Genomic DNA, 17,841 nt, shown 5'->3' with positions numbered 1-17,841 from the left:
GCCACCGGGAGTTCTTGCAGGTGCCCCCGGCTCCCTTTAGCCACATTGACGTGGGGGTCGTGTTTTTAGCTCTTTCCCATTGCCGAGCACCAACAGGTACTCCAGGCACATCTTGGACATCTCCTGCCAGTCCTGCTGTTTCTCTAGGGAGCCCTGGCCCTGGTATTGCAGGAGGTGTGAGACCCTGAGATCTGGGGCTCGGCGCGCCTGGGCGGCGGGCCATGTCTCTGGGAACTGCACCTTGGTCCCGGCAGGCAGGTCTGCCCCACTGACCACCACTCTTCGACTCTGATGTGCTGTGGGCTTGAGGGGTCAGCAGGCGAGCACCAGTGGCCTGGGAGGCTGGAGGGTGGACAGCCCCTCCCTCCCAGCCTGGAGACCTGTCTCACTTCTCCCCCTTCCCACCTAGCAGGGAGAACATCTGGTTTGGGCTGGCAGAGCCGTCCTTGTGGAACCCAAGCATTGGGTCCTTGCCCCATGGCCCCTCCCAACCCTCAGTCCCCTCAGTCCCCTCCCAACCCAGTCCCCTCAATCCCCTGTCCTGGCGCCCTGCCCTGAGGGCCTCATGCCCCTGGGGTGCGGGATGCAGAGCTGGAATCTCAGAGGCCAGGGCAGGGCCCGTGTTTGGGGCCCACGTCGCTCCTGGCTGGGAAGCAGGCATGGAACGACACTTGACCCCGGTGACACCCCACGCTCTGGACCTCCGCCTCCTGTGTGCGCTTTGTGGGCGATTGTAGGGAGGGGAGTGGTGGTGATGTCGCTGCTCCTGCCTGGAGGGAGTGCCGTGGGGACTGGTGAGGGTTCACACTGGGCGGAGCTAGGCTCCGATTCCTCCACGGCTTCCTACTGCTAGGCCTCGTGGAGTCGCGTCCCTGCCGGTGCATGCCCTTGGCCCATGACGATAACTGCCCAGCACTCTGTCCCCAGGGCCCTGAACTCGGGAAACCCCACTAGGAGGCTGTGTGTCCCACCTGGGAGGATGGGGTGTGGGACGTGTGGGTGGGGGACGGTCCCTGCAGCGGGGAGGGGAGGTGCTGCACCTGGCCTTGTGGGCACTGCAGCCACCCTGGGTGCAGCTTCTCTGCTTTGGGACCTTGGGAGGCATTGGTCCTGCCCCCACTGCTAGTTCATCTCTTAAAGTGAGGGTGCAGCTCCAGGGCCCGAGGTTTCCCCAACCAGGAAGGCTGCCCTGGACCCAGGCTCAGGTCTCCTGACCCCAGCACGTGGCTGCCCAGAGTCCTGGCACCGGGGGTGCACCTAGAGGAGGGGGCCCCACGCTGACGGCTTCTGCAAGGGTGGGGACCCGGGACAGCTCTGGGCAGTCAGTGAGGGAGCTGCTGCTCGGGGGTGGACACAGGGAGGGGGTCAGCCGGCCAGGGGGGCAGAGCTTCTGCTTCGGGGCAAGGCTGGCCCAGGATAGGCCGTGGGGAGATGTCGTCAGCCCCGGCAGAGCCCCTGCAATGAACGGAGTTGTGGCTTCCAGCGGGCAGAGGGGGTGCGAGGGGCTGTCATCTGCTGGTGTGAGCAGGAAGGGATGGGGACTGAACCCTTCCCCAAGTCAGCACAGAGCCAGGGTTAAAAGAAAGCGGGCGCTGAGGGCCATTTTGGGCAGACACAAAATGTCTGTCGTTCATATTTTAAGAGATCCATGAATAAAACATCAAGTCTCCTGGCCCGAGGCTAAGTGTAGGGCTGGTCTGAGGACTCCGTGGCTCTGCCTTCCCGCGTCGTCTGGATCCCATCTCACTGTGTGGACGGGAGATCTGAGAAGGTGCCTGGTGTGGCCTTACAGGTTCTCTGTTCCTTTTAAGGCCCAGGTCGCTGTCCCATCTGAACATTCGGCCAGGTGGGCGGCTGCCTTGGCCGGCTGACCACAGGGAGTGCAGGCGAGCTCCCGAAGATTCCCATGGTTAACTGAGGGTGAGAAGCTCCGTGGGGAGCCAGAGCCTGCCTGGGGTGGACGTCAGAGATGAGAGTGTCCTGGCCACCCGTGCCCTTAGTCAAGGCCCAGCTTGGCAGTTTGGAGATCCCAGGACTAAAGGAAATAGCCAGCAGCACTCAGGAAACCTCCTCAGTTCCTCCACCTGTCCATGGGGGACTGCAGCACTTGTTGGCACCGCCCGCAGGTGCAGGCAGGGCAGGATCTACGGTGGGTCCGTGCCCCTGTCCCCAAGTTCAGTCATCACGAGGGCAGGTGCAGCTCCCCACTGTAGCATAGCATGCGCCTTCTTCTAAAGAGAGGACCTGGGGACATGTAGGCTTGGGTGAGTGACTCAGCCTTCCTGGGAAGTGGTGTGTACTGCAGGTGTGGGACCGGCTCTGCCTGCCAGGGTCCTTTGGCCTGAAGCGTGAGATGTCTGCGCAGCCTGCCCTGGCCAGGCAAGTGGGGTGGAGACGCTGTATGTCTTGAGACGTGTTCCTGGCTGACCACTCTCTCCATGCCCCTCGGAGCCAGGAGGAGCTGCAGGAGTCACCAGATTCCACACGGAGCAGCTTGGGGCCCGCGGTCACAGGACGGTCAGGCAGTTGTACTGCTTGTCCAGGGCGGTCACAGGACGGTCAGGCAGTTGTACTGCTTGTCCAGGGCGGTCACAGGACGGTCAGGCAGTTGCACTGCTTGTCCAGGGCGGTCACAGGACTGTCAGGCAGTTGCACTGCTTGTCCAGGGCGGTCACAGGACTGTCAGGCAGTTGCACTGCTTGTCCAGGGCGGTCACAGGACGGTCAGGCAGTTGCACTGCTTGTCCAGGGCGGTCACAGGACGGTCAGGCAGTTGCACTGCTTGTCCAGGGCGGTCACAGGACGGTCAGGCAGTTGTACTGCTTGTCCAGGGCGGTCACAGGACGGTCAGGCAGTTGTACTGCTTGTCCAGGGCGGTCACAGGACGGTCAGGCAGTTGCACTGCTTGTCCAGGGCGGTCACAGGACTGTCAGGCGGTTGCACTGCTTGTCCAGGGCGGTCACAGGACTGTCAGGCGGTTGCACTGCTTGTCCAGGGCGGTCACAGGACGGTCAGGCGGTTGCACTGCTTGTCCAGGGCGGTCACAGGACAGTCAGCAGTTGCACTGCTTGTCCAGGGCGGTCACAGGACGGTCAGGCGGTTGCACTGCTTGTCCAGGTCCAGCCTCCACGGCCACAGTGCAGCTTGGAACTTGTGGTTCTGCCGTGGTTTGGTCACCTCCGGCCACCACGACGTCCGCTCCAAGAAGGGAGGAGCCAGCCTCTGCCCACGGGAAGGTGTTTAGGGGATGCTGGATGCTGACTGACGTGGCTTCTCTGTGTCTACAGCAGGGAGAGCAAGAAGCCCCGGCCCTCAGAGCTCAGCCGGATGAGCGCAGCCCAGAGACAGCAGCTTCTGTGAGTGCACCTGCCCACCTCCCCAGGGGTTCAGCTCCTGAGTGCCCTCACCCCACCCACCTCCCCAGGGGTTCAGCTCCTGAGTGCCCTCACCCCACCCACCTCCCCAGGGGTTCAGCTCCTGTGTGCCCCCACCGCCCCCTCTCCAGGGGTCCTGAGCGCCTCCGGCCTGCCCTCCCCAGGGGTTCAGCGGCTGAGAGCCCCTGCCCGTGCCTCTAGTCCCCTCCACGCTGCTCCACTGGATCCTGCCTATCCGCTCCAGGGGGGATCTTCAGTGCAGTCAGGTCCTGTGGCCCTGGGGCAAGTCCCGCCTCCCAGGAAGGCTTCCAAGGGGAGTCAGGGATCTAAAATGATGGGCGGACGCAGCCCCCTCTCCGCCCCTCCCCTCCCCTGGCTGGTTGAAATCTGGATGATCATGTTTGGTTCTGTGGCTGGGCACTGCGGCCCCCAGTTAGCAGGGCTAGGACGATGTGATTTGCAGAAATTTGTACTCAGTTGTTCTCTTGGGTACAAAAATCTCCAGATCATGCTCTCTTGCCTCTTCGTAGACTCAGCTCCAGTTTCCACTGAGGGAGCCACATTTTACACCCTTATAAGATGGTTTTAGTTAGCTACTGGAATGATTTTTTTTTCTTTGTTTTTGAAATGACTTTGCTAAGATATTTCTCCGTAGGGAACATTCTGTGTCAGTTTCTACCGAGGCCCATTGTGCCTTCCAGTTTAGAATCTGAAGTCTGTTTTGTGAGTACGATTATGTTTAGAAGCTGGTGTCTGTTTTGTGAGTACGATTATGTTTGGAAGCTGGTGTCGAATGGTAGCTCCAAATATTTCTTTATTGTCTTGGCCCTTCTTCAGGGGCACCAATTACGCACTTACTGGATCTCTAATCTGTCTTCCATCTCGTGTTCTCTAATCCATTTTTACTCTAGACACTTTGTAGAGTCTGGAGTGAAGTATAGATAGTATAGTAAACTGTGTTTTTTAGTTTTTTAAAAAGTTTTTATTTTTATTTTTTGGAGACAGTTCCTTGCTCTGTGGCCCAGGCTGGAGTGCAGAGGTGTGATCGAGGCTCACTGCAGCCTGCGCCTCCTGGGCTGCAGCGATCCTCCTGCCTCGGCCTCCTGAGGAGCAGGGTCTTCCCGTAGATCTTTGTGTTTGTCCTCTTTGGTTTCTGCTTCTCTGTCTATGAACTGAGTTCTTCCCGGGCCAGTCTTGTCTGGAGACAGTTTGCGAACAGTAGAGCCCTCTCCGTGTGGTCATGGTCCTGCCTGGCCTCCCTCTCCACCTCTCTCCAGTGCACAGCCTGGTCCAGGGAGCCCCTCCCTGCTTGGACAGGGCGACGGGTTTTCCTCTTGTAGACTGTCTGTCGCCCACACCCCTTGGTGCCCCCATGTCCTTGCGGTTGCAACATTTTGAAGCAGCTCAGGTTAACAGGTCTCCTGGTTTCATCAAAAATTGAGTTTTGTTTCTTGCTGCTACTGAGAGGAGAGCAGGAGGCCCCTTGTTCACTCCGTGTTTTGAAAGGGAACAGAGGTCTGTTCCCTTTCATGTCCATGGTGCTTTCTGGCGCGTGTGGACAGGGCTCAGGTGTTTGAGTGGCTTGGATCCTTCGATCCCAAGATCCCAGTGGGAAGCAAGAGTGTTCCCCTCCCTGGGTCATGCTCCCGTGGGGGCTTCATGTTGGGTGTGAGCCTTGTAGCTCCTGGAGCTGGTGGTCTGTACCCCAAGGCTGCTCCCCTGAGTACCAAGCCAAGGAAGGGCTTTTCTCTCAGGTGGGAGGCCCCTGTCTATGGGTCTCTGTTTACGGTTGTCCAGGATGGCATCTGGAGGCCTGGCCCAGCATGGGAGCCACACAGTGCCAGGGGCACCGAACCCGTGTCCCATAGTGTCTGAACTCAGGCGCAGGCACAGGCTCCCCCTGCAGCCCCTCCCCGTGCAGCTTCGCTTCCAAGCGTCACTGTCACGGCTCCTTTCCTTCCCCAGCTCTGACCCAGGACTCTGCCCGATGGACCACAGCGCTAAGAACCTGGCCTGGGCCTTCCCCTGGCCTTGGCTCCTCAGTTGCCCCAGGTGGGACCTTGTTGGGTCCTGGTAGCCCCAGAGATCACTAGTGATGTCCAGTGACTGTGACTGAGGCATTTCACCCTGACTTTACGGGGAAAGCCCCAGCTGCCATGCTGGGGCCAGGGTGGCAGTGGCAGGAGGAGGTGGTGGTTAGTGACCAGCAGAGCCCTGACCACCTCCTGCTGTGGAGACAGCCCCAGCCCCACTGTCCTCTGTGGCTCTGGTGTGTGGGCACCCCGCCCAGGCGGTCGTCCAGTGGGGTGTGAAGGAGCCTTGTTAACTGCCCAGGAAACCAGGGCCAGTGTGGTCCAGCCTTGCACAAGGCTCCGTGCACACGGGGCACACAGGCCAGAGGGGGTACAGGTCCCACCTCCCCACCACCAGGCTTAGCGCCTCTTGGCAACCGCGGCAGAGCCCGTCTGGGAGCTGCCCCCGAGGCTTCTGTGCCTGAGATGGGACCCAGGTCACCCTTGTGTTCCACAGGGCAGCTCTCTGGCGTGCGGGTGGCTGCTCTGGGTTTAGAGCGGGAGCTGAGTGGCTGCTGGGCTGGGTGGCGGCTGGAGTGAGCTGGTGCCATGCTGGGTCGTCGCCGTGGCACCCATCTGGGGCTGCCGCGCCCCCCTCTGCTGCAGGCCTCTGCCGGCTCAGGCTCTCGGGTCTCAGCTCTCGGCTCTCCTCCGTATGTGTCTATTTTGGTCGCCCATGGAGGGAGCCGTCTCTTATGTAAGGTGTGAGTCTGCAGGGCTTGTGAGTTGCCGCCCCGTTTCTCAGCCTTGGCAGCAGCCCCATCAGCCCCAGACTTGCTGGCCGGGCGACACCTCAACGGCAAACCCCACAGTGGGCACTGCCAGGGCTCTGGGATGCATGTGGCCAAGAGGAGGGCCCAGGGCAGCCCCTCCCCTCCTGCCGGAAGTTTCCGAGGCCCCGACACTCAGTCCCGTGGTGGCCCCAGGCCTCTGCCATTCATTTCGGTGTCTGACATGCCTGGGTGTTGAGGGGCTGAGCTGTGTCAGATGCTGGGGGTGCTGAGGGGTCTGGGGGTCCCTGCCTGCTGATCTGTGGTCTCCATTCTTTCAGCGAGGAAGAAAGGACCCGGTTTCAGGAGCTGCTGGCCAGTCCGGCCTACAGAGCCAGCCCCCTGGTGGCCATCGGGCAGACGCTGGCCCGGCGGATGCAGCTGGAAGATGGCGGCCAGCTCTGAGCAGGGCAGCGGGCATGCCACAACTCCTCAGGACACATGTGTGGGCCAAGTAGAAAGCGCTGGCCCCTCAAGGACCATGGCCTGAGCCTGGTGGACGCCCTTCCCTCTGGTCGGTTGTGGGGCTCAATAAATGGCTCTGTGAACTTCCCCTGCACCGCCAGGGCCGTTCCCATGAGCTGCTCCCTGATTCACAGGGCTGGGCCCACCCTGGGACAGCTGCCCCCGCTCTCCTCAGGACAACAAGCCACATCGCTCCACTGGGGGCCCCAGCCCCCACGCAGTCAGGGTGGACCGTGCACAGGGTTTGTGGGGACTGCAGTTGCGGAGGCCCCAAGTCCATCCCTGAGCAGACACTGGTGCCCCCAAGATAGCCTCCTGGCTGTGTTGGGAAGGAATTGTGCCTGGGTGTGGCCCCAGCTGTGCCACCAGCCACCCTGATTTGCTTCAGCCTCGGTTCCTGCTGCGGCCCTGGTGGGATCCAGAAGCACTGAGGCCTGCAGGGGCTGCCGTGGGGGCTGGCTCAGGGCCCTCCCCACCTGGGGGTCTGTTTCCCTTCCAGTCTCCCCTGCCACCCTCAGTGACCAGGGACACAGATGGCCCTGGCAAGGCCCCCGGCCTGCTCCTCGCCTGTTGTCTGCATCCCCCCTACCCCACCCATTGCCCTCACCCTACCCAGCTGCTCCACACCCACTGCCTTGCTCTGGGGGCAGAGAGCAGAGGGTCCTTCTGCAGGGAGGAGACGCGGAGTGGGCCCAGCCCTGAAGGTCTTGCTGACCCGGAAGTGAGAGAGGTCCTCCTTTGTTGCTGGAAGCCATGGGATTTGGAGGTTGGTTTTTGGACTGTGAATCAGTGACTGATCAGTCCTTGTTTTCAGGTTGTGGAAAGCAAGGGGATGGTGCGTCCCCAGGCCCCTGAGGCCCAGCTTGGCTCCCTCTGCCCGAGCTCCCCCCGTCCCAGTGCCCTGCGGGGCCTTGCTGGCCCATGTCCTGCAGTGGGGCTGGGCAGGCTGGGTGTGGTGGTGCACCCCACTCGGAGTGTCTGGGAAGTGCAGAGCAGGACCACTCTCAGCTCCCAGGCGGTGGCCCAGCACCTTGAGCCTTCCCAGGCTGCCTGGGGTGGGGGTGGTCCCAGGGACTCCGGGGCCTCCTGGCTCCAGGGCATGTGGGTGGCCCCTGTGCACAGCCTCTCTTGTTGTGAGCCCCCTTGGTCCGACCTCCCCTGGCCCTGCTGCCTGCTCAGGATTCATAGCCCCAGCAGCCCCGCCAAGGCTGCCTGGCGAGTGGGTGGCTGAGGCGAGTTGGAGCCTGTGTCCCTTCTGTTCAGTGTCCTGGCCCTTCCCTGACACGAGCAGACACGGCATCCACAGAGACAGCCTGGACACCCTCCAGGGCCCTGGCCGATGGGACAGATGGGCGTACAGGAGCCACAGGCAGCAGATCCCACACTCCCTCGGCCGGGGCCGGCTTGGCTGCCCAGCCCCAGCTCCTTAGAGAACGGCCTTCTCGCTTCGGAGGAGCTGGTCACAAACCAGTGCTTGCAACAAAACCATTTTTGTGGTAGAGCGAGTGTTGGGAACAATGTCTGTGGGATGCACACAGTGCAGCGCGGTGGGGAGGCAGGCGGGGGCGGCTTCCACTTTCTCCAGCATCCTAATCCCACAGTCTGGGTTTCTTGTGAAAAACCTGGCCGGGCGCAGTGGCGCACACCTGTAGTCCCAGCACTTTGGGAGGCCAAGGCAGGCGTATCACTTGAGGCCAGGAGTTCAAGACCAGCCAACGTAGTGAGACCCCATCTTGACAAAAAAATACAAAAATTAGGCAGGCATGGTGGTGCGTGCCTGTAGTCCTAGCTCCTGGGGAGGCTGAGGTGGGAGGTTGCTTGAGCCTAGGAGGCCATGGCTATAGTGAGGCAAGATTGCGCCACAGCACTCCAGCCTGGGTGACAGAGTGACCCTGTCTCTAAAAAATAAAAATGTAAAAATGCTTCTTGCTTCCTGGTTTTGAAATGACTCCTGTCTGGCTGTGGCTCTCAGCCCCTCTTCTAGATATCCTTGCGGGCTCAGGGGCCTCTAACTCCTCCCTGGGTGAGCAGCCCCCGGCGGTGCCTGAGAGTCGTGTGGAGGAGGGTTCTGTGGAGGGACAGCGATGGGTACTTGGCCGGGCAGGAGCAGCAGCAGGTGTCCCATCGCCTGAGATGGATGCGGACTGTCCGAGGAAAGTAGCCCTTGATAGTATTCGAGGGGTGCCACCCCAGCATTCTTGGCAGGTACAGAAAGCCCGACCCTCAGCTAAGGCCACAGCTGGGGCGGGGTCATCCCGTGACAGAAGAGCGTCCAAGTGTGGGGTTCGCCGTGGCTGTCAGCTGAGCTCTCCTGGCCACCACTGAGAGGGAGGCTCGAGGTAGAGGATGGGGTGTGTGCATTCTCTGGACAGACACCTGGGGCAGAGCCGCTGAATCAGCAGGTCAGAGAGGATGACCAGGAGCCTCAGGAGAAGGAGCATGAATCCCTCGGTCATCGATTTAAACAAGTTCTACAGTCGACTGGGCTCTCATGCCTTTTAGACCCCGGGGCCCCTGGTGCATTTTTCCCAGTTAAAGGATTAACGCAGCAGATCAAAGCTTCCTGGGGCCTGGAGGTGCCTGGCGCTGGTGTGTGGGACTCTTTGAGAAGCTCTGGGCTGGGACCGTGGATGCCAGGCTCGAGGCCCACAGACCCGGCCTGGGCACGTCCCAGGTGCCTCAGCCCCAGGCCCAGTGTTGGCATATGGGGGGCTTCGGGGCACCGTGGGAGACGAGAGGCAGTGGGAGGAGTCCCCCACCCTGCCAGTCCCACAGGAAGGGCAGTGTCTGGTTATAGGGAGTGTGGGGTGTTGGCCAAAGGAATAGCAAATGCCTGGCCCAGAGTGAAGGGCTCCTGGCTGGGACGGCCACAGGCCCTGGAGGGTCTCCCTCAGCCCTGGGCAGGCCCAGGTTCTCTTTCTAGGTGCCCGGGATCTCCTTTGTCCCTGGCTGTCCTCAGGCTGCACTTAGTGTGGCTGCTCCAAGGGGGGCCAAGGAAACCACCTCTCAGCACCTACCAGGCTTCTGTAAGGCCCACACCCAGCAGCTGTTGGATCCACCTTTCCCCAAGAAAGCCCCCGGCCCTCCCATTCTTCTCAGGCCCCTCACTGAGTCAGCAATCCCTGTTCCCAGAAGCTGTGTGTCTGTCACCAACTGCTGTCCTGGTCCTCAGGCAAGCAGGGACCGTTCCCACTGCTCTGGGGCAGGCTCCGCACACCCTGGCCAGCCTCGCTGGCTGAGCAGTTCCTTTCCTGGAGCTGCCATGACAAATGCACACAGTGGGGGCGTCAGACAACAGTGCATTGTCTGTGTCCCGGAGGCCGGTGGTCTGCACTTGAGGTGTCGAGAGCCGCCTCCCTCAGGCTGCAGGGCAGGGTCCTCCTTTGCCTGTTTGGCTGCTGGTGATTACTTGTGTTTCTGATTCCAGACACTTCCTCCTGGTGCCACAGATGCCGGCAGCCCTTGGTGTCCTGGCTTGTGGCCACGTTGCTCGCGTCCCTGTGTCTGTGATGTCCCATAACGACACCGGTCATGTTGGGTTAGGGCCCTCCCTGCTCCAGTGTGGCCTCATCTTGACTGGTTCCAAATATGATCTGGCTCTGAGGTGCTGGGGGACGTGAGTTTTGGGAAATCTCCAGTCTAGGGGGTGGTCTTGGGCACCAGGGTTTTAGACGCCCCTGCGGCAGGTGGGAGGGGGCCTGCAGCTGGAGCTGAGCACCATGGGCGTAGTGGGGGCTGCGGAGGCGGTGTGGGCCTCATGGCCAGGAGCTGGGCTCTGGCTAGCCATAGGGGGCTGCTGATGGCCACGAGTGGGCTGAGGCTGGGATGTGAGGATGAGGGAAGGAAGGTGGAGGCTGTTCCAGGGCCCGTGGGGGCATCCACGCCGGCTCCCCTTGCCCAGCCGGACCTCTGGCCCCTTCTCAAGGTCCGATCTCCCAGCGCAAACAGAAGCACCCGGCCCCTGCCTTTGTTTGTCTGTCCAGCACCTTCCTGGCCTGGCCGCGATGCTCCTGGACATTTTGGGGCCCTGGTTTTCCTTTCTTATTTCCTCACCAGAAGGAAAGCTCCTGAGAGCAGGGTCTTTGCCCTGTGCGCGCTGTGTGAGCAGCACCGGGACTGTGCACAGATGAGTGAATGGGAGGCAGGAGACAGCGGGGCCCGGACGGACCCTGCACACAGAGCCGACTCCAGCGTCCCGATGGACCTCTCCCTGAGCTGTCCGTCTCAACCTGCCCATTCTACCTTCCCCTGCGGGCAAGCGTGGTGGGGTCCACCCAGATCACCCCAGACGTGTGAGTGGGTTGGCTCCCGGCAAGGGGTGTGTTCCATGCAGCATTGGCTGTGGGAGGCGGCGGGACCCTGTGCTGGCCTTGAGGGCTGGCTTGCATTCCGGGTCCCTTGCTCCGCTGCCCGGATCGCTGGGCTCTGAGAGTGCCCCACGCGAGGGCTTTGTCTCAATGAGGCCTGCACCTGGCTTGTCCAGGCCGCACAGCGCCCTTGCACCAGCCTGAGTTTGTCCCTGAAGGTTACATCGGGTCTGTGACCTTCGTCTTGTGTGGGGAGGGAGGGCGGTGACTGGGGCCGCATCGGGCAGGGGCAAGGCACAGCCACGGCCCCCAGGCTGGTGAGTCAGGGTTCTGTGCTGCTTGGAAGCCAAGTGTTGTACAAACACCAGGCGTGTTGCTTCTGGAATGTTCCCTGTGTGGTGATAACGCCGGTGACGGCAGCCACTGTCGTTGCTCCGAGACGTTGGTGGGTGCTGGCTGCCGCCCAGGCCTTGTCTGCCTGCAGCCCCCGGCAGCCCCTCCAGCCTGGTGGGTTCTCAGCTGCCGCCATGACCAGGGTTTTCCAGGGACACTGCTATCAGTGAGTGCTTCCAGGATGCCGGGGTGGCTGCCGGCGGGTGGGGAGGCAGGATGCTGGTCTTGCCTCCTTCCCCTTTGAAGTTGCCGTCTTGGGGTGTCTGCTGGGCCCTGGCTCCTGGCATTGAGACCCTCATGGAAAGCTCCCTTCTTCTAAAGTCAAACAGACCCAATTAAAGTGTTTTTTTCTGAAGATGTTAAAATATTGTGGGTCAGGGTGATAATGACAGGCCTCTTCCTGGCTTGTTTCAGTCTTCCTGAAGATGAGGAAGTTTTCATTTCAAAATTTTTGGTGGGGTATTTCTCAGAGAAAATGTTTTCTGATTCTAAATACTTCTTCCCAGTGACACACATGCAGAGGCGCCTGGGGACTGACAGTCCCTGCAAGACTGTGGAGCAGAGGCCTCATCTCCCGGTGGCCGGAGCCACATAGGACAGAAGGCCCTGGAACCCTGAGTGGGGAAACTGAGGCCCAAGAGGAGAGAGCCTCCCTCCCCAGCCAGCCAGGTGATGGCGCTGAGATTCAGGAGCACGGAGCTTCTGGCTCTCCCCTCCATGTTCAAGGTCGGCGGCCACCCCAGACCCCGTCTTGCTTGCTGAGCCTCCTGCTGTGGTCAGGTCTGTGTGAGGGGGACTGCGGTGCACACTCCAGTGTCCCAGGAGGAGCGGCGCCCAGGCGTCACGGGGCTGGAGGCAGAGGCCGCCTCTCCACAAGGTCCGAGACAGGATCTGTTTTCCATTTGAGCCCCTCCCTCCTGAACTCCAAGTTCAGGGGTGGGATTTCACACACTCACACCCCACTCCACAAACCCCACACTCACATCCCTTCACATACCCCCCCACAGACACCCCTCCCCACACCCCACACAGACCCCACATACACCCCTACACACACCCTACACACACACCCCCCACACACCCCCACACACACCCCCACACACACCCCCCATACACCCCCCACACACACCCCACATACACCCCTACACACACCCCCCTCCCCACACACCCCACACATGCCTCCCCCATATACCCCACACAACCCCCAAACACACCCCACACATACATCCCACACATGCCCCCGCATTCACACCCCTCCATACACCCCGACACACACCCCTCACATTTGCACCCCTCCACTCACACATCCCACACACACTGCACACACACACCCTCCCACACACCTCCCCACAGTCCCACACACCCCTCCATACACCCCCCCCACACAGCCCCCCACACACCCCCACACTCGCGCCCACCCTGCTGTCTCAGGAGAAGCCGCCATGCTGGGTCTCTGGCCTCTCCGGCTCTGGCACCCCCCACCAGCCCCGATGGTGGCGGTGACCACACGCAGTCGTAAGGATGGGCGGCATGAGGGCCCCGCTGAGCCGAGTGTGACCTGTGTGCTCTGGCCTGGAGCTGGCATGGCCAGGGCGCCCCTCATGGGTGGCAGATCCCTGGCCTCCCCGCCTTCCTAGTGGGCAGCACGCTCCCCTCTTCTCCAGCCTTAGCTCTGGATTTCCTGGCACAGCTGTGATTACTCCACGTCGGCCTCTCCCCTGGGCCCGGAAGACTCTAATTAACCCTGATGTTTAATTGGAGAACGCGGCTGGGCCTGTGTCTGTGCGGCCCCTGTGGGATGGGGGCAGCCTCCTGTCTCTACCCTCTGGAACTCTGCATGGCTCCTGGGTGGCCTGGGGTTTGACTGGACCTGGCGTTTGTTTGCCCCACAGCCCCTCCACCCTTGGCGAAACTGCCCCCACCCACACAGGGCCTGGCTCCCACTGCCTGAAGCCTGTCCCCGGCAGGGCCCACAAGCTCTGTCTCATTTGTGCGACAGCCGTGATCCCTGCTCTAGCCCACCGCCTCGGAGCTCAGCCACGGGGGCATAGGATGGCCACAGGAAGTCCTGTCCCCTGTGCCCTTAGGCTGGCCCTGAAGTCTCCCGGGAGGGAAAGTTCTGAGTGGAGGGTGGTCAGCCCTGGGCCCTGGAGAGATAGCCCCAGTGGGGACTGAGGAGGGTGGAGGCCAGGCTGGGCGCGCAGCAGGCAGCTTCCAGCCAGGAGGTGCTCGGGGACCAGGATCCCCTCTCCCGACTCTGCCGCTTTAGGATGAGCGGGGCCTGCCGGCCTGCTAGTCTCATGGCAGGCTGCTTGTAAGAGAAGACCCAAGTCCTGGTGGCTGGTGTTTAAAATGCGGTGGGCCTTCCCGTCTCAAAGTGAGAATTCTGGGCACAGGCAGTCCCAGCCTCTGCGATGCCATTGGTAGCCCAGGGGCCACCACCATTCCCTCGTTCTCATGCCAAACAGCTGCCAGAGCCCCAGCTGTCACGTCTGCATCCCAGTCCCCCAGATGAGGCTGTGGGCCCCACGAGACTGGTGCTTTTGCTTACAGCTACTGAGCGTGGAGGCAGCAGGGAAGCTGGCAGGAAGCTCCCTCCCCTCCGGGTAAGGTATCTGCCCCCTGCTGCCCAGGCCATGGGCAGGGACAGGAAAGCAGCTTACAAATCCTCGGGCTGGCTGGGCTCGGGCAGGGACCCCACGTCACAGACGTGCCCAGCCCTGCAGGCGGGAGCTTGCATTTTCCAGAGAGAAAGAAAGTCCAGAGCGGGTGGGGGGTGAAAGGTGTGCCAGGGCTGATCCTCTGTCAGGCCCTTGTGGTCTGGTGCTGCTGGAGCGCTCTAGGGGGAGAGGGTGCCTGTCCCAAGGAGCAGGGACGGTGCCCTGTTTACTGCAGAAACACAGGCACACCTGGTGTCTGTTAGAAGACAGCCGCTCACCTGCACCCCAATATGCCCCCAGAAGATGCCTGCACCACCTCTGGGAGAGAGTGGGCAGCTCAGCCAGGGGCCCAGGCCAGCCTGGGCAGGGGTGGCCAAAACCCATGCCAACAGGGCATCTCTGGCGTCTGGGGACAGAACCCGGCACCATCGAAGCCTTGGGAAGGCCTGGACTCTGGGGAGCCCTCCACAGAGCTTGGGGGGAGCCCCAGGGCCTCTCTGTTCCCGTCAGCAGCTCTGCGGCCTGCGGTCCCGGGTTCCTGTGTCCACTGACCACGTGCCATGATCACTGCACGCTGGAGAGCAGGACCCAGGGTGAGGTCTCTGCCCCCAGCGTGAGGCCCAGTGGGTGGTTTGCTATTGGCTTGGCCTCAGACCTGGTGGCTGAGGCTTTGGGGAGGTCATGCTCCCTCTGTGGGCCTCAGTTGACTCTCCATAAGCCAGGAGTGGACCCCTGAGCTGGAGTGGACCCCTGAACCCCTCCTGGCAGCTCTGTTCTGGGGCTCCCGTGCCCCTGTAATGGACGCGCTTCCTTGGCCCCAGCCCCCACCTTTGGCAGCTGCTGCTCACCGCCTGTTTCCACTGGACCCTTCAGCCTCCAACCTGCCTGGGCCTCCCCGCCCTGGGCAGTGGGCACATGGCCAAGCCCAGCCGGACCGACCCTCAGTGTCACCAGGAGGCATCTATGCATGGGTGTCTCGAAAACCCAAAATCCTTTCCAACGGGCACAGCTGCTGGTCAGTGTCAGCCAACCTCTGTGGCCTGGTGCATGGGGAGGGTTGGTGCTCCAGGTCTGCAGACACGAGGCAGCAGCCACCTCTTCTCAGGATGGCGCAGGGCCCTGGGATCCCTCAGACCCAGCCCACGGACCCCAGGCTCCGGGGTGCCATACTGGGTCACGTTCCTCCCTCGCAGAAGCATCCTGGCTCCCCCGGCCTCAGTGAGAAGTGGCCAAGGACTCAGGCCAGGGGACAGCTGAGGCCAGTGGGCACTTGGGTCCACTCAGACAAGGCCCTGCCTGAGGGTGATGCCAGGGGCCGGGGCAGTGACCGTGCTGACTGCTGGCTGCTCAGGGTGGGGGGCCCCATACTCCCCACTCAAGCTTCAGGGGGTGGGCTGGTGTCCAGGTTTAGACGAGGCAAGTGGGACCCAGAAGCAGGCTGGTTACGGAGCAGCAGGTGGTTCTCATTGCCAGACGGACAGGCCTGGGACCAGCCTCTCAGCCCTGGGGTTCCTGTGCGCTCCAAGGACCTGCGGCCTCGGCTGCAGGAGAGGCCAGTGCAGCCAGGCAGGCCCAGCTCCGAGAGCCAGGCTGGGGTGGGCTTCCCGCCGGGCCCTGCTCCACCCGCCTTCTCCCTGAAGGTCCCATTCCACCACAACTGGAGCCGAGGCCCCTGCTCATCCCCAGGCCCCGAGCAGTGTCGCCTGCAGAGGACTCATCTCTGCCACGTCCCCCATCGCAGTCTCCTCCCAGTGTACTCCAAGGCTGCCTCCTCCGAGGAGCCTTTCCAGCTGCTCCATGGGTGGCCCTGTCCCTGCTCGTCCCTCCCGTGGCCCTGTGGATCCCTCCTGTCCCTCTTTTCCAAGGCCGGAAGTCAGACACCTTTTGGGATCTGCGTGCCTGAGCCCTGCGTCCCTTCCTGGAGGGGAAGCTCGGCAGAGCCCCCCAATTCCCTCCCACTCCTCACCACCCCTTCCTGTGGTCCCTGGGATGGGGAGGGCTTATTCACAGCCGACTTGGCCAGGGAGGTGTGGGCCAGGCCGGAGCCACTGCAGGCGCTTCACACAGACAGGCCGGAGCCCGTGGGCTGGGACGAGGACAGAGTCACAGAAGCTGCACAAAGATGTTTAGGGGCCGCGTGCTGCTGTGGAGGCCGTGCATGAGATTGGCCCCATCCAGAGCCCCGCCCTTGTAAGAACAACTGGCCTGTGGCTGCGTGGGCTCCTCAGGTGGCCCCCCCAGGGTGGAGAGCAGCCGAGCCAGGGCCAGTGCTCTTGGTCCACACGGGCTTCCCAGCTGGCTTGCAGGGTCCCTGTTTGCCCGATTCCCCAAAGGACACCTCCTGTCACGACAACGTGCATGCTCCACAGCCGGGGAGGCGCCGCAGCTGCAGAGGACGGGCACGCGGCACTGACCCCTGCCGAGGGGGCACCTGAGCAGCCTCATCCTTCCTGCAACCCAAGGAAGGAAGCCTCAGGGTTTCCTAAAGTCCTCAGGAAAGCCTACTGAAAAGCACAATCGCACCTAGAAAGTCAAGACACACCCGCAGTCTCGCCCTTGCTCTCTGGGGGGGAGCTAGGGGGCATGTGTGCGTGCGTGTGTGTGTGCATGCGCCTGTGTGGGCGTGTGTGTGTGCACGTGCGTGTGTGCGCGTATGCATGACTGTGCATGTGTGTGCATACATATATGTGTGCGTGTGTGTGCACATGTGCGTGTGCATGGTTTTAGCGGCAAACCCAAGCATTCTCAACCAGTACATAGGCATTTGCTTTTAGGCACACAGTCTATCAGAGTAGGAATGAAAACCCATCATTCCTAATTGTGGAACACTTTTGTCAGGAGGGGATTTTATTGACTTTCCTCTCGGTGCCCTTTGAGAAAATTAGGTGTTTTTCTATTGTTTATCCTGCTGGCAGGTGAAAGGTGTTTCCCTCCTGCGTGCTGCACAGCCTGTGTTTCTGAAGTTCCGAGCTCGGGGACGGGAATTCCTGGGTCGGGCTGTATTTTGCCTGCCGGGGCCTCATTTTGGAGTTGTCCTCTGCCCATGAGTGAACTGGCCTGTAACCTTCTGTTCCAATTTCATGTTCTGGGGCAGCAGAGGGTTCCTCCTGGCTGGTGTCCTGCCCTGGCTGGACAGAGGCCTGCCCTGCAGTTCAAGAGTGGTGTCTCTGACGCCTTGGGGTTGCAGGTTTTCAGCAGCGTCTCTGAAGTTGCAGCTGGTAGGGAGGGGGATGTGCTTGCCGGCCACCTCCCTGCCTCTGCCCTGACCTTGGCAGGTGGTCCCCCAAGCGGGACCCCACCCTGCCTGCCCTGCTGCTCCCCGACCTGGTGCCGCATAGAGGTCAGGACCCCTAACTTCTCCCCCCCCCACAGCTGCAAACCTTGCTGGGGGCTCACAGCCAGGCAGCCCAGGCCTGAGGGAGGCCCGTCTGGCAGCAAGGCTTGTGTGTGGCTTCTCAGGACCAGGCGTCCTGTCTGTCCTTGTCCCCACCCAGAACTTCCCCCTGGGTGGGGGTCCTGGGGTTCTTTGAGGCCGCTGCTGCCCACTACTGCCTGCTACTCCCGGGGGTCTCAGCACTGGTCTGGCCCTCGGATGTCCTGATGCTCGGGCCACTGTCCTGCTCCTGACATTCCAGGATGAGCCCAGTCCGTGTGTTCTCTGGGTTTGTAGGCCTCTGACAAGGTTGTTCCCTTGAATTTCTCACTAGACAGGCCTCTCCCATCCTCCCGTGGGGCCTACTCATGTCTCCTTGTCACTGTTTGACGAAACCCTGTTTGTGGGATTCCACACTCTGGCGGGTG

At 61.7% G+C, this 17,841-nt stretch overlaps 1 protein-coding gene across 7 annotated transcripts in view; it reads left to right on the top strand.

Annotated features, from left to right (window-relative positions):
- Window positions 1–8,603, top strand: part of SLX9 (SLX9 ribosome biogenesis factor) — a 38,641-nt gene extending 30,038 nt beyond the window's left edge. For 3 of the 7 annotated variants that reach the window (XM_055279939.2, XM_063640500.1, XM_063640502.1), the window contains 2 exons: window positions 3,290–3,355; window positions 6,497–8,603. In XM_055279939.2, the coding sequence (XP_055135914.2) occupies window positions 3,290–3,355; window positions 6,497–6,620 (190 nt within the window). In that variant the 3' untranslated portion in view covers window positions 6,621–8,603. Of the gene's footprint in view, window positions 1–3,286; window positions 3,356–6,496 lie in introns of all 7 variants that reach the window. The other 4 variants (XM_055279938.2, XM_063640499.1, XM_063640501.1 and 1 more) reach the window with 2 other exon arrangements.
- Window positions 8,604–17,841: the final 9,238 nt, after the last annotated feature.

The sequence above is a fragment of the Symphalangus syndactylus genome, chromosome 5, assembly GCF_028878055.3.
Source record: "Symphalangus syndactylus isolate Jambi chromosome 5, NHGRI_mSymSyn1-v2.1_pri, whole genome shotgun sequence".
Lineage (NCBI taxonomy): Eukaryota > Metazoa > Chordata > Mammalia > Primates > Hylobatidae > Symphalangus > Symphalangus syndactylus.
Note: the sequence above shows the minus strand (reverse complement) of the source record. Positions and strands in the feature narration are given on the sequence as shown.